The sequence below is a fragment of the Phocoena sinus genome, chromosome 9, assembly GCF_008692025.1.
Source record: "Phocoena sinus isolate mPhoSin1 chromosome 9, mPhoSin1.pri, whole genome shotgun sequence".
Classification (NCBI taxonomy): Eukaryota; Metazoa; Chordata; class Mammalia; order Artiodactyla; family Phocoenidae; genus Phocoena; species Phocoena sinus.
The window spans coordinates 104,598,776-104,613,191 of record NC_045771.1 but is presented as its reverse complement, the minus strand read 5'-3'; the positions used below and the strand labels follow the sequence as shown (position 1 = coordinate 104,613,191).

Sequence of the window (14,416 nt, the reverse complement as noted above, 5' to 3'; positions counted from 1 at the left end):
AAGGGACTGGCTGAGCCGGGCTGGGATGTGCATCAGGGGAGGGTGTGCCCTGCAGAGAGACACCCACAGAACCAGAGCGACGCTGAGGTCCGCTGGACGTGAAGGGTACCAGGTTGCCGACTGAAAAAAATGCACAACCTAAAAGTTGAGTTATGTTCTTTTTGGCGGACTGTCCGAGAACTTCAAGCCCAGAAGACAGCATCTCAGGTAGCTCTGAGGGACTGCTCTGAAGAGGCAAGGGGGGAGCCAGGATCTAGAGGGGTTTTTGCAACAAAGACCAGGTAGTGGGAACATCAAAAGATTACTGTTAATTAAAGAAAACCAGACATCTCAAGTTAAGGAATTTAGCTCTTTTCTATGCATCTATGGGAAGATGCAAGAGTCTGGGCTCACTGAAATCATCCCTTTTTTTTTTTTTTTTTTTTTTTTTTTTTGCGGTACGCGGGCCTCTCACCGCTGCGGCCTCTCCCGTTGCGGAGCACAGGCTCCGGACGCGCAGGCTCAGCAGCCATGGCTCACGGGCGCAGCTGCTCTGCGGCATGTGGCATCTTCCCGGACCAGGGCACGAACCTGTGTCGCCTGCATCGGCAGGCGGACTCTCAACCACTGCGCCACCAGGGAAGCCCTGAAATCATCCCTTTGATGGCACCTCAGCTACCTGGGGCCAGTGTCCTGTGCTTTCCCATCCTGAGTTCCCTCAGGGCTCACTTTCAGGGCGGCTGTAATGTGATGGCTTGATGGCTACAACATCCTTTGTCTACTGATATGGCAGCAACATTTTCCTACAGGAATTTATAAGTGAGGGATTGGAATGAGATAGTATCTAGAGCCTTCCTATTATGTATGTGTTAAACCTAATTTGGTGTAGGGCTATCACACTTGGATCAAGGGATGCATTTCGAGGACCCTGGATAATTGAAAATGTGCAGAATTTCAAAGCATAATCGGAGCCCGACCCTGCCAAAGGTCATGGGAAGTTTCTGTCATCGTGAGGAGACCCACCCTGGCAGCAACACAGACACAGTTCATATTTGGGGGGGCTTGCCTGCTTTGAAACTGTGAGTCCCAATTCATTTTTAATTGGAGAGATTCACAGTTCTACTCTCCCACATAAAAATGAGATGTAATTCATGGCTTATGTTGCATGCTTTCAAATTTGCAGTCTGAAGTCACATAAAATTTATCCACATTTCAAACTACTAGACAATTCGGAATAATCAAAATTTTAATTCACAGGTGCTCTGTCAGACAACTGGGCCGATCTGGCCTGGGAAATACTTTATGCATAAGTTTCCTCAACTTTATGAACTGGCCAAGTTCTCAGACTATATGTATCATGATCAGCAATGGGAGAGTGAAAATTTCATAGCTAATCTATAGTAATCAGGCTCAGCCCATTTTTTTCATTTAATGGGTTTGGTTCTTTTACCCACATTGATGTAATAGATCAACAACGGTTCCCGTTTATCTAAATGCTTTCTCCTTTATTTCTAAAGACACCATCCACATTCATCGTACTCATAACAGTAACAGGGTCCCTTCCTGGATGCCAGTGGTAACAACTGCCAACAGCTGGCTCTAGGTTCAAGTTCAAGTGTCATCCCATTTTCAAGTAGAAGAATGAGAGATTTCAACCACCGAGACTGGCCAAGGAGGGCAGTCTGCGTTTTCACTGAGCCATCACAAGTGGCGAGCCCTTACGATTATCAGAGCGCCGGCTCTTGGCATATCCTCTGGCTGATGAACAGGACCTGGGTCCACCTGGAGGCCACATGGCTGCATCTATAATTGAAGCAGAATGATGGCAGCGGCCATGGCAAGGCCCCAGCTGGGAGGAACCTCGTAGGGGGCGGGGAAGCTTCGAAGTCTCCCCAAGGCCGTGGGACACCTCTTCTCCATCCCAACGAGGGAAGGGAGAGGGGGGTAGCCAGGAGGGGCCGACAGGGAGATGCGTGGTCACCAATGGCAACCTCACCCGTCTGCCCGCTCTGGGGGAGCAGATTCATTTCCCTCGAGGTTCCAATAAAAGCAATATTGAGAAAGAGACAGGAAATGACAAGTTTCATTTGTTGATAACGGGAAACAGAAGGTGAAAGAAGGGGCTTTGTTTGCTTGGCATTTTATTAGTTCCCTCCTGGGGGCTGATCTGTGGAGACGTCTTTCATTACCCACTGCAACGTTTTCTTCCGGCTGATGGAGAGGAAGGTTCTTATCTGCAAGGAAGGGCTGGGCCAGACGGGATATTGCACCCCTTATCTGCGAGCTGACCAGCAGGCCCTCCCAGCCCAGGGACCAGTGGCCACAGGAGGACAGATGGCAATGGCTCATTGTTGGGTATGAAATCCTGTCTGCTGCTGATAGGATCTCACTGCAGCCCCACCACGGGGGTGGTCTGACAATTGGACACCCCCATGAAAGTGAAACCTCGAGCTGTGGGTTCATGGGGAAGAGAAGAGTATAAGGGGGACAGATCGTGAGATTCTACACCTGATACTCAGAGTTAGAAAAGACCAGGCCTTGGGAGGGGCACATACCTCCCAGATGAATATTTTGCCCTTGGTCCCTGGAGACCATAGGGACAGACATTCCCAGTGATGTGCATCGTCACACACAAGACCATAGGACCACAACAAAAGGTATTTACATGGTACAGAGATTTATTCTTCACTTCCTAGCATCAAACACCCACCTAACTAGCTACCAGCCATGAACTATAGAGGCCAGTGTGAGCTTCCCATTACCAGAAGTTCTCATGTACTACACCCCTTCCCAATATTTCCAGAGGTCTCTGGAAGCTCTATTTACCCACCGAGGATTGATCTAAGCCCTCGCACACATTCAGTGATCAATAAGTAATTATTGAATGAACGAGTGAATAAATGGATGGATGTGAGGGAGCTATAAACCAGAATGCGCCTTCATTCATTAGCGATAAAGGCATTATTCATCCCCAAAGAGGGGAATTTTGTATTCTATGCCTCTGACACCCACTTTGCTGGTATTATGGTGTTATGAGAATCCAAATTAGTCACTAGAAAATTGATAGGCGGAAGGCAAGAGAGCAGAGGGAGGTTTGGAGGGATGGTCTCTCCAGGTCGCGGTGAAAAATGACAGTGGTGTGGAATGCGTGCATAGCTTGCTGTATGCAGACGCTGCTTCTCAGCCCTTGAAATATGGTTAACTTCTCTGATGCTTAAAACAACCCCTCAAAGGAGGCATGATTACGAAATCCATCTTGTGAGGTGGGGAGAGGATACCAGCCTGCCCGAGGGGACATGGCTGGTCCTAAGGCAAAGCCAGGATGCAAACAGGCTGTCCAAGGCCCAAGACCACGCACCTCGTGAGGTCAAGGTCTCGAGAAAACCCTGCCTCTGAGCACGAAGCCATTACTGGCCTCCTTTGATTTACTATCCTCTTCCCCCGCTCACTGACAAAGTCTGCCACCCTGGACCCTTCATGGCATGTACCTCTGAGTCCCTGGCAAGGAGGAACTTCCTGCCCCGCGAGCTGCCGACAGTGAAACCCGGCTCCAGCCTGAAACAGCTCATCACTTAGTGTTAACTCTGCACCCTGGAGAAGCAGAGCATCTGTCAATCGTTTTGGTGCCTGTTTCTCTAAAGCAGCAGATGCTTTAGCTGGCGTTACAGGCCATGTTTTCCAAATTCTGAAAGCGCTCAGGACATTTCAACGCACTGGTGGCTGTTTCTTCCATCTCAGTGAAAGTGGACATCATACTCAGTTGCGTGATCAGAACATGACTATTGATCCAGATCCCATGGAATTGCAGGTTGTTTTTTAAAAAAAATATCCCTTGGTCTGAAACTCATTCAGATTTTATTTTTTTCCTAAACAGTTTCCCACCGTTTGTAAGCTCGACTCTATCCTATCATGATAGCTCTGCCCAGGATTTGCAGACGGAGAAATAGTGTAAACGTCAGGTGTATTTTGAGAAGACAAGGCTGTATGATAGGGAAGGTTCTCACCCCTTGTCACAGGGAAGTGTAACCTCCACTCATCACAGAAACTGGTTTGGAAGTCATTTGCTGAAACGAACCACAGTAGTAAAAATTATAAATGTCACATCCTCGTAAGGAGAAGTCACTGGTCACAGGATACCTTTTAAAAACGCTCTTGTGGAAGAGCGTACTCACCTCCACTCCATTCAGAAGATGCCGGAACTCGGGGCAGATGAAGGCACTGCCCGCGTAGGCAGCGTCCACATGCAGCCACACGTCCTCCTCGCAACCTGAAGCCCAGAAGCGACCTGTGAGCACTCGGAGGGCCGCCCTCATCCCGGGGTCAGAGCACCTGTCCCAGCCCAGCATCTTCTCAAATACAGTCTGTCAAGAGCGTTTGTTGGCCTGATGTCTGCATCCCTGACAAGCAGTGATGCTGAGGCAGAGGCCGTGTGCTACTGTCCCCGACGGTGCCTGGCACGGGGACCAGAGCTCAGAGAACGCGTGGAGGTGAGGGGAACCCCTGACCCTCGGTGTTGACCCTCATGCCCAGCAGAGCCCCAAGGAACCAGCCTACCCCACACCAGCGGCCTGTCCACCCACATCTACGCCAGGCAGGTGCCATGCTCTGCCCTCCCCACCCCACCCTCGGGGAACTTTCTCCTCGATTCTCTGGGGTCTGAAATCCTTCCCACAAGCATCTCTTAAGGCTGGGACCGTGCAGCCCACACTGGTCTCTCCAGGAAGTTCAGTCACCTGCTTTACGCTTCCTGAGATCATTCTCAGCTCCCTTCATAAATGAGATTTTTGTGTTCCAGCCGTACTGGAAAAGTCTCGCGGGAAGGGCAGCTGCCTGACTTTGAGCTGGGATAGAGTCCTGTCTAAATGTGGTCCCTCGGGACTTCCCTGGCGGTCCAGTGGTTAGGGCTCCGAGCATCCACTGCCGGGGACACGGGTTCGATCCCTGGTCGGGGATCTAAGATCCCACATGCTACATGGTGCGGCCAAAAAAAAAGTAAAATAAAAAATAAATGTGCTCCCTCAATTCGAGCGTATCTGGGCTCAGCTCCCATCTCCAGCCACCCAGCCACCTTGTGGTCTTACTGCTCTCCTGCAAGCTTGTTCCCCTCTCAGCAAATGGAGATGAAACAGCACCCAGACCTTGAGGGAAAAACTAGGTAACACTCGTATGTGCCCGTCACGACGCTAGGACAGACTCGCTCCTAGAGGAGCAACGGGATCCCCGTGATTATTTCCTGCCTCCGTGCTGTAGACTGCCCACGGCCGTGAAATACGCAATCAGGAGAGGTTGTGGGTCTGCAGCAAGGGGTGGGCGTCCGTCCCTTCCAGGGGCTGAGCTGCCCCAGGAGCACCAGATCAGGGCACCCTGGCAGGGGTCCGTCGACACCTGCATTTGTGCTGGTGGATGGATTCACGGTTCACTTTTGCGTGCGGGAGGCCGATTCATCACACACGACGCTATGAGGTGTGAGGGGTGGTTCTGAGCTCTGCTGATAAAAGACAGAAGAGGCAATTCAAAGCCTCGATTCAGTTTGATCTTCAGGATGGAAGGGATGAAGCCTTTGGCTGCATCAGGATCAAATGTGTCCGGGGGGTGGTGATATCGCCACAGAGGGTCACGCTGAGTGAGCCTAAAGCACGTCTTACGGGTTCATCGCTGCACTCAGACCAGCCTCCCCAGGTGCCCGTGGAGCCCCCCCATGGATGCGGCCGTGAGCCAGGAAGGGAGAAAGGGGATCAGGAAAGGACAGGACGGCCGCCACCGCTGCAGCAGTGCTGTCATCTGTTGCTGCTACAGCTCAGACCCGCTGAGGGGAGGGAGACGCTTCAGACGCATGTGCAGGATAGACACAAAATCTCAGTGCAGGTCTGTGCTCTCCTCGGGGCCGTGGGAGCTGCTAAGGGAAGCTGCATTTTCTTTTTTTTTTTTTTTTTTTTTTGCGGTACGCGAGCTTCACTGTTGTGGCCTCTCCCGTTGCAGAGCACAGGCTCCGGATGCGCAGGCTCAGCGGCCATGGCTCACGGGCCCAGCCGCTCTGCGGCATGTGGGATCTTCCCGGACCGGGGCACGAACCCGCGTCCCCTGCATCGGTAGGCTGACTCTCAACCACTGCGCCACCAGGGAAGCCCGAAGCTGCATTTTCTGACGGAGGCGCTTGGGTGGAGTTTGACTGCGTCTGGCTCAGGACTGAGCAGCGAAGGGTCAGGCAGACAAGGCAGGAGGGACACAGCCGTGAGGGCTGGAGGAGGGGACGGAGTCTGGGAGCTGCAGACGGGCTCTCCTTCCCCCTCGGCCCTCAGCCTGAGAGAGGGATGCTTTAACACAGTAAAACCCACACCCCCTTACTTTAGCCAGGCCTACCCCGGGACAGATGGAGGAGAGGAGATCTGACCCTGAACCCCCAGGACAGGGCTGTAACGATGCCAGCCCCCAAGTCTCTGTCACTCCAGAGGATACGGGAGATCCAAGAGGGGCAGTGTGTGGGGAATGATGGGGGGCCGCTCAGGGTTTCGAAAGCGGGGCACCAGAAAGAAGGTGCCAGAGAGAACTAGCCTTACCTCAGAAGAGCTCTGGCCTTTGCCCTCGGCTCCAGGGAGGGGACCTCTAGCCCCTGGAAGGCCTGGCCTGAGAGAAGTTGTGGCCCCCAGACGGCCATTCCATGTCAGTCCTGAGTCCTGAAGGACTGGGAACGAAAGGTGAGCTGGATGTCCGGGACGGGCTGGGGAAGGAGGGCAGCCTCCCGGCCAGTGTGTGACACAGCCCAGTACAAACCCTGACACCGAAGGCTCGGCAAGCTTCCCTGGCAGGGAGGGCCGCTCTCTGGGCCTACTGTCATGCATCAGGGCTGGTTGGGGGGACCCAGGGTGACTTCACAGGAGAGGACGACCCGAAGCCCCAAGTTTGGACCCTTCCCCACTCTACCCCAGGCACCTCCTCCTGCCATAAACCGTAACCACAAGTATGCTCTCAGGTGTGGAGCATCAAACCTGAGGGAAGCTTTGGAAGCCCTGACCTTGGAGCTGGTGTCAGGACCAGGGACAGCCTTTGAGGGACTGGATTCCCTCTAACCGTGTAGTTGGCCTAAAACCCCTGCAGGAGGAGCTTCCAGACACCCGTGGGGAGTGGATTCCCAATGGGCTTCTCTTCTCTCCACGGGGAGGGGAACAGCCTCGAGCACCACCTCTGCATCCCAAGTCTTACGTGTGATCAGCTGACAGCACAACCTGCCTTCCGTGCCCACCGAATACGGTGGGTATCTGTAGGGGTCAGGGGTCACTGAGACCCCAAGGCCAGAGCACAGGAGTCGCATGCCCCAGGACGAGGCCCACCCAGCACGCAGGCAAGGCCGCCTCGACGGGGAGGTTTCTGATGCGTCCAAGAGGGAAGGGGCAGCCCCTGTGCCTGTCGGGCCCCGACTGCCTTGCCTGTTTCCCTTCGAGGCCCCCGTGGACAGGAGCAGACAGGCCTCTAGCACCATCAGCTACAGACCCACCAGGCACCCCTCCCCCTGCCACACCCCTGGGACCCCCGCTTCCCACTTTCACACTGCCTGCCTGTCTACCTGCAACTCTCTGCTTTCTTTTTTTTCTTTTGCGGTACGCGGGCCTCTCACTGTTGTGGCCTCTCCCGTTGCGGAGCACAGGCTCCAGACGCGCAGGCTCAGTGGCCATGGCTCACGGGCCCAGCCGCTCCACGGCATGTGGGATCCTCCCGGACCGGGGCACGAACCCGTGTCCCCTGCATCGGCAGGCGGACTCTCAACCACTGCGCCACCAGGGAAGCCCTGCAACTCTCTGCTTTCTGTTTCTCATCCTGTTCTCAATAAAATCTGCCAGGAAATTCCACTGACTGGTCCAGGAGGACCAACTGAAACAGTCTCTCTGGCAAATTGTTTGGAAAGGAGCTAAACAGAAAGTGTCTTTCCTAAAGCAGCAGTTGGGAGAAAACCGAGTTTTGACGTGTTCTCTTGGTCACACGGTGGTGCGCAGATAAATAATGTGAATTATTTTAATGGTGTAGTCCAACCGCACGGGAGAACAAGGTGGGCCTGGTCCTGTCTGAAGTTAAAGGATGCTAAATATTTGGCTACTCAAGTAAATGACGTCAGAGGAGGGGAAGCAGGTGAAAGGCGCTCATTCACCGTCAAGTCACCAGCGATGATTAGTAAGAGCATGGCTGGTAATGAACAGAACTGCCCAAATCGGCTTCGTGGATAAACCTCGGCAGCGAGTGGAGCGTTGTGGCACTCGCCACGCCTGCCCAGAACAGCCTCGGCATCTGGCACCGTACGCATCACCGATCCAGGTCTTCCCATGGCCCCCAGGCCCGAGTGCAGGGGGAGCCCCAGGACATCAGGACAGCCGGCACTGGGGCGGCAGGACCCTGCGGGCTGTGCCCAGCAGGTGACCCGGCCCTCTAATCCCATGGCCCCGGAGTGACATCAGCCGGCCGCGGGCCAGGACGTCCAGCTCCTGGCCTGACATCTGAGTCCAGGGGCTCAGCGCCTTGGCCTGGGTCCAGGGTTTGCAGCTCATGAGGCCACCGCTGCAGCCACGACTGGCTTGTCCCTCCTCCCGGCTCCCAGCCCCCGGCCCTGCAGCCCTGCCTCGGCCAGCTGCTCGGACAGACATCTGCCACGGTCACAGTGGCGGAGCCCATGGGAACGGGCCAGGCCGCACCAGCGGCCACTTGACCAACGAGCCACCGGCTCCACGTCCCTCAAAGCACAAAGGCTCCTCTCTCGCTCTTTTTTTTTTGTGTGTGTGGTACGCGGGCCTCTCACTGTTGTGGCCTCTCCCGTTGCGGAGCACAGGCTCCGGATGCACAGGCTCTGTGGCCATGGCTCACAGGCCCAGCCGCTCCGCAGCATGTGGGATCTTCCCGGACCGGGGCACGAACCCGTGTCCCCTGCATCGGCAGGCGGACTCTCAACCACTGCGCCACCAAGAAAGCCCTCCTCTCTCACTCTGTCTCACGCCCTCTCCGTGCATTAACTCGTCCACTCAGAATCCCATCGCTTTACAATAAATGTTTCCATGTCTACTTCGCAGATGGGGACGCAGCTCAGAATTGAGCCACACGGCTTCAAGGGTGGCCCGGGCTGCACCACGGCTGCCTGTGACAGAGCCCTGCCCCGCGCACTCCATCAGACTTCACTCACACCGGGGGAGAGAGGGTCCACTCCTGCAACCCCTGAGTGTGGTCCACAGGCAGACCCAGGTGAGGAGAGGCGAGAGACCGCTGGGGTTCCACAGACGGGCAGTGAGCCAGGTCCCAGTGGCACAAGCCGCAGCTCGGCCATGAAACACCCAGACCCTTCCGATGACTCCTGCCACCCGGCCCTCCCCTTCCTGGGGCAGCAGCTCCGCCTGCAGCGGTGGGACAGGCCCTCCTGCCCCGAGGACAGAGGAGGGGTGGGTCACAAGCCAGGACCCCTGCCTGAGGAAAGGCTTTCTGGCCACAGAAAACCTCCTGGGCCTGCTGAGTTCCCAGCGCCTCAGCTTAAAGAAGCCGCTTATTCAGGGCTCACCTTTGAATTCTCTGAATTCTTGTCTCTTGGAGAAAACCTCAGTGCTCCAGTGAGGGGGAGGTGAGGGGGCCCGGCAAACACACGAAGCACACACTCTTCTTAGGAGAAATCCAGTTTTTTGATATTGATTTGCTTAATCACTTTAATTTGCTCAATTATATTCAGGAATTCCAAAAAGGCAAAACAAGATGCTGGAAGACCTACTCCAAGGACAGAAAATTCTCCTGCCATCACACACACGACCCTCTGAGAGTCTGAAGAGCTGATTCCCCTCAACCGGGGGCAACACAGCCTTTGTAATCTGTCATCACTGTTATAGTTTTCTTACCAATAGCGTGTTGGTACAGCTAAGCTTAGCTTTTGTCCAATTAGCCCGAATTCTGAGTTTATGGGGTTCAAGCTAAGGAGGTTTTTGTCACTGTAAACACGAGAAGCGTTTGGCAAACTATCCTGCAATAAGTTTAACGATGTTAATATTATATGAATATATTTTATTACTATATAATTATATTACCTTTTATATACTACATTATGATATGAAGTTAATATTATGAAGGAGAGACCAAAGAGGCAGTCTACTGAAGTCCCCGGATACTGAGACCATTTTCCAAAAGAAAATTTTAATCAGATACTTACAGATGGGACCCACTTCTAAGAGGTTGTCAAAAGAGCAGCAGGACGTGGTCCCCAGCGTGGCCACCACCTGGAGAGTAGGAAGCAGAGGTCCTTTCAGCCCTGCATCGTAGTCACTGTCGTACCCTACACACACACACAGCTACCACCCCTACCCAGATGGGGCCCACAGCCTGCATACACGTGCTGGCTGAACGTGTGCTGGATGGAGAGGTGAGTCTGTGGCTACGTATTTAATATTTGCATGGAAGCATCATAACAGGTTGAGAGAAACAGAGCTGGTAACAGAAAACTAGACTGTGAGATTACAAAGGGCACTGGCACAGATTTCCCAGGATGCCGAGGGACGGGAAGGAAGGCCCGGACCGTGTGAACAGCGTTCCCTGTGTTCCGCTTTATTGATACAAGTGTGTATATTGACTATAGGGATATCATTCCTTCCATGAAGTAGGGAGTCTGGATTTTCTTAGTTGAGTGTGTGTGTGTGTGTGTGTGTGTGTGTGTGTGTGTGTGCAGAGCAAGCACACAGAATGATGCGCACGTCATCGGCCTGGCTGGGGCTGCTCCAGACCTCGTGTGATGCTTCTTCTGGATCAGCCTCCGGGTCAGCTCAGAGTTGGACCAACGGCATCACTCACTCGTGTTCACCTGCTGCCCTTCTCTCTGAATGAAACTGTTCCCAAAGATTAACTTCAACCCTCAAAAGATAGAGCTTTGCTCTCCTAAGGAAATTCACCAGAAAGCCCTCCCGACCCTGAAAAGAATTCTTAAAGGGTGTCCCGAGAAAGCTTTGAGAACAATTGGTCACCCAGCTGGGAGACGTGGCTGGGAATTCTCTGCCGTCTCACTTCTGCCCCCTGAGCGCCCTGCAGCTCTGTGATCACACCTGCGCACCTGACTTGTAAATTCCCACTCATGAGGCTGTCTCTCCCTCCTGACCCATGAAACTCTTGAAATCAGGGTCTACGTCTTATTTCTTTGTGTTGCTAGGAACTCACACTTTGCTGGCACAGAATAGGTGCTGAAACATTTGCTGCATGCAAACGCTCTCCAAATGATCAAAAAGCATCTTATGTTTCCAAACCAAAGAGCCTAATTGATTTACAATGGCGGGCACAGTCTGGATAATGAAATTTCTCTTTCGATGTGATAAGGCTGTGAAATTTCATTCAATCTGTGTGGCCTTTATGGAGCCCCCAGCAATGCTCTGTGCCCTGAGAAGAGAGACACACAGGTGGGAAACAGCAAGCTAGGAAATCTGAGAACCCAGTTGGAGGGCTCTCTGGTGCATTTCGCCTGCAACCACCTGCATTTGACCTGAAAACCAAATGTGTCTTTCAAAGAGAGTCAAAGTGCTCTGGCCAGGGGGGCATGGGTTCCGCTCTGTGATGGCTCAGCTGACACAGTCACATGGGCCAGAGAGAGTGTTGCTTTGCTATTCAGGTGTGTCGAGGCCAACAGGTTGGGAGGACATTGCCACTAAAAAGATAGCTCGTTACACCCATGGGGAGAGGGGATGCCATGCCATGCAGAGCCACACAGAGAAGCGTCAGGGTCAGTCAGGAGGCAGAGGGAAGGGAAAAGGTGGGCGGGAACTATGGGTTCCCGCAGAAAGGAACAGGTGAGGCCAGAGCAGGCAGGCTTAGGATTGACAAGTGTGAACTCTTTCAGATGATTTCAGCAGGCTGTGAAGCACAGGGACTGCCCTGGTTGTCTGGTCCTTGGCTCTGGGGGGGATCGGGGAAGGAGAAGTGTGGCCTGGAGTGTGAGAGACTCGTAAAGGGGAGGTGGGCAGGGCTTGTGGGCTCCGGGTGGCTGGTTTGCTTAGGAGAGGCTCACTTGCCTTTCAGCTCTCCAGGAACTGGCTAGACCTCCAGGGTCAGCAAGGTCCTTAAGACATCCAGGCATCAGCAACACAGAAAATAAAAAGGCAAGATGAATACACAGACATTGAAGCTCAGCATTTGGGGCAAAAAGGCCGGGACTGGAGGCCCAGTTCTGCATCACATTGGCACCTGCTGGGGTTTTGTTTTCTCACTTACAACACAAACGCACTAGACCAGGACCTGCCCAGACCCTAAGGTCTGCGGGTGTAGACCTTCCAGCCTCACCGTTTCCCGTGGCTTCTCAGCCCCTTTCCTCCCCGCCTCTGTGCCCATCCCCTCCCTGGTCCGAGTGCCAAGCATTCTCCACGTCTGCTTCATCTTGACAAGGTAAATGACTTAGTGGGAATCCAAGTCAGTGAGCGATTTTTCTCTTGTGTTTGCAATATATAACTGAATACTAAAATGCTTTGTCTAAGGGGCCTAGTTTGGTAGGTAGAGCACAGAACTCTTAAAATGCTTTGTCTATGTCATAAACCACGTAGCTTCAAAAAACCAAAGGATGATTAAACCTTCTTAATATCACTTGTCATTTATTTTCTCAATTTTAAGAGTCTCTTAGGAACGACGCTTCTGTAGTTCAGCACTTCCTTCAGTTTCATCTCATTTTCCTCAGCTAAATTCTAATGGAAATAAATGCCATACCTTCTGTTTTTAAAATTACACTAAACATTAAAAATTATTAAATTGTTGTTAAAATTATTTTCCATGAATGTGTACACAGGAGTGTGTCTAGAACGATTCCACCAAATATTAGTACTGCTTGTCTCTTGTGATGAGATTTGGCTAATATAAACCGTCTATTCTTAGTTTTTATGTAGTTATTGATGTTTATGTTCTGAGCATGGAGCATTCTGTAAAAACAACAAGAAAATGCCCAGTCCTAGGAGTGGCCTCAGGAGAGAACACATCTCAGCCAGGCCTGGGAGCTTTGCAGAGATTATATCCAGTCATCACGACCCTCCTGACCTGGATGCCTTCAGGGACCCCTACTTTACAGTTGGTTTAAGTGAGTCTCCTGTGGCGGGGTCGGGGGCTGGTCCAGGGACACGCAGGCAGGAGCAGACCACAAGGTGAGCCCAGGTGCGTGAACTCTGGTCCTGCCGCCTAGAGAACGCAGCATGCTGGACCGTGCCCGAGGCCCTTCCAACCGACCCCAGCCCTTTGCGGCTCACCGGGCCGCACGTGGGCGGCACGGGGATCCAGGCTCTCGCGAGGCTGTTCCAGGCGGGCTGGAAGGGGGCGGGGGGGGGGGGGGGGGGGGAGGGGGGAGGGGAGGGGGGGAGGGAGGGGGGAGGGGAGGGGGAGGGGGAGGGGAGGGGAGGGGGAGGGGAGGGGGAGGGGAGGGGGAGGGGAGGGGAGGGGAGGGGGAGGGGGAGGGGAGGGGAGGGGGAGGGGGAGGGGAGGGGAGGGGGAGGGGAGGGGGAGGGGAGGGGAGGGGAGGGGGAGGGGAGGGGGAGGGGGAGGGGAGGGGAGGGGGAGGGGAGGGGGAGGGGAGGGGGAGGGGAGGGGAGGGGAGGGGCGGGCCCTGCGTGCTTGGTGTTCTAGTGGCTGTGAGTCAGCTTGTCCTCACTCTCAGACACCACTCTCAAGCCCAGCACCTGCTCCGCTCCGGGCTCTGATTACCCCAGCTCACTCAGTAATGCTAACCTGATTTCAGGCGTTCTGCAGGGGCCTAATCACATTTGGGCAGGCGGAGATGGGCAGGGCCTGTGTGGGCGCCCCATCTCTGAGAGCCCGGGGCGGTCCTGCTACTCCCGCTGTCCCCTCCCCTCCTTCTCCTCTGCCGTCCTCACCATGGGCCCGATCTGCTCTAATACAAGCCCTGCAGGCTCCGCCCTCCCCCTCGGGCCTGACCTTAGCAAGTCAGGAAGGCAAACCATCGAGATGAGAAAGGGAACTTTATTACAAGCCACAGCGAGTTTGTGGAGGGGCAGTGATTCTGATTTCCCTGTTCAAATCTGCGCAACGTACCCCTGATCTGAGCAGCGGGTCTTGACTTTGAAGGGGCTGCAGCCTCTTTGCGAAATCATGAAGGAGGTGGGCAGGGCTTGTGGGCTCCGAGTGGCTGGTTTGCTTAGGAAAGCCTCACTTGCCTTTCAGACCTCCGGAAACTGGCTAGACCTCCACGGTCAGCAAGCTCCCTGAGACATCGAGGCATCAGGGTCCGCAACTCAGGGTTGGGCACAGAGTTACGCATGTGCAGAATGATAACCAGCACGCGTTCGTTTCAATGGGAATAAGCGAGCCACGTGTCAAAGCTCAAGCTACCCTCCTGCCCGATCCAGGCGGACTTCTCTCTGCAGCTTCGCAGGCCCTTGACTGCCCCTTTAAGATAACAGCCAGCTGCATCTCCTCCTGTATCCCATGATCTTTCACATCTCTGTGCCCT

At 53.9% G+C, this 14,416-nt stretch overlaps 1 protein-coding gene across 1 annotated transcript in view; it reads right to left on the bottom strand.

The window, feature by feature from the left end:
* DDC (dopa decarboxylase) overlaps positions 1 to 14,416 on the bottom strand; it is a 76,590-nt gene that overhangs the window by 21,287 nt on the left and 40,887 nt on the right. Inside the window, exons 7-9 of the mRNA XM_032642890.1 lie at positions 10,145 to 10,211; positions 4,152 to 4,246; positions 1,702 to 1,782 (exon numbers count right to left, since the gene is read on the bottom strand). Of these exons, the coding sequence (XP_032498781.1) occupies positions 1,702 to 1,782; positions 4,152 to 4,246; positions 10,145 to 10,211 (243 nt within the window). The remainder of the gene's footprint in view (positions 1 to 1,701; positions 1,783 to 4,151; positions 4,247 to 10,144; positions 10,212 to 14,416) is intronic.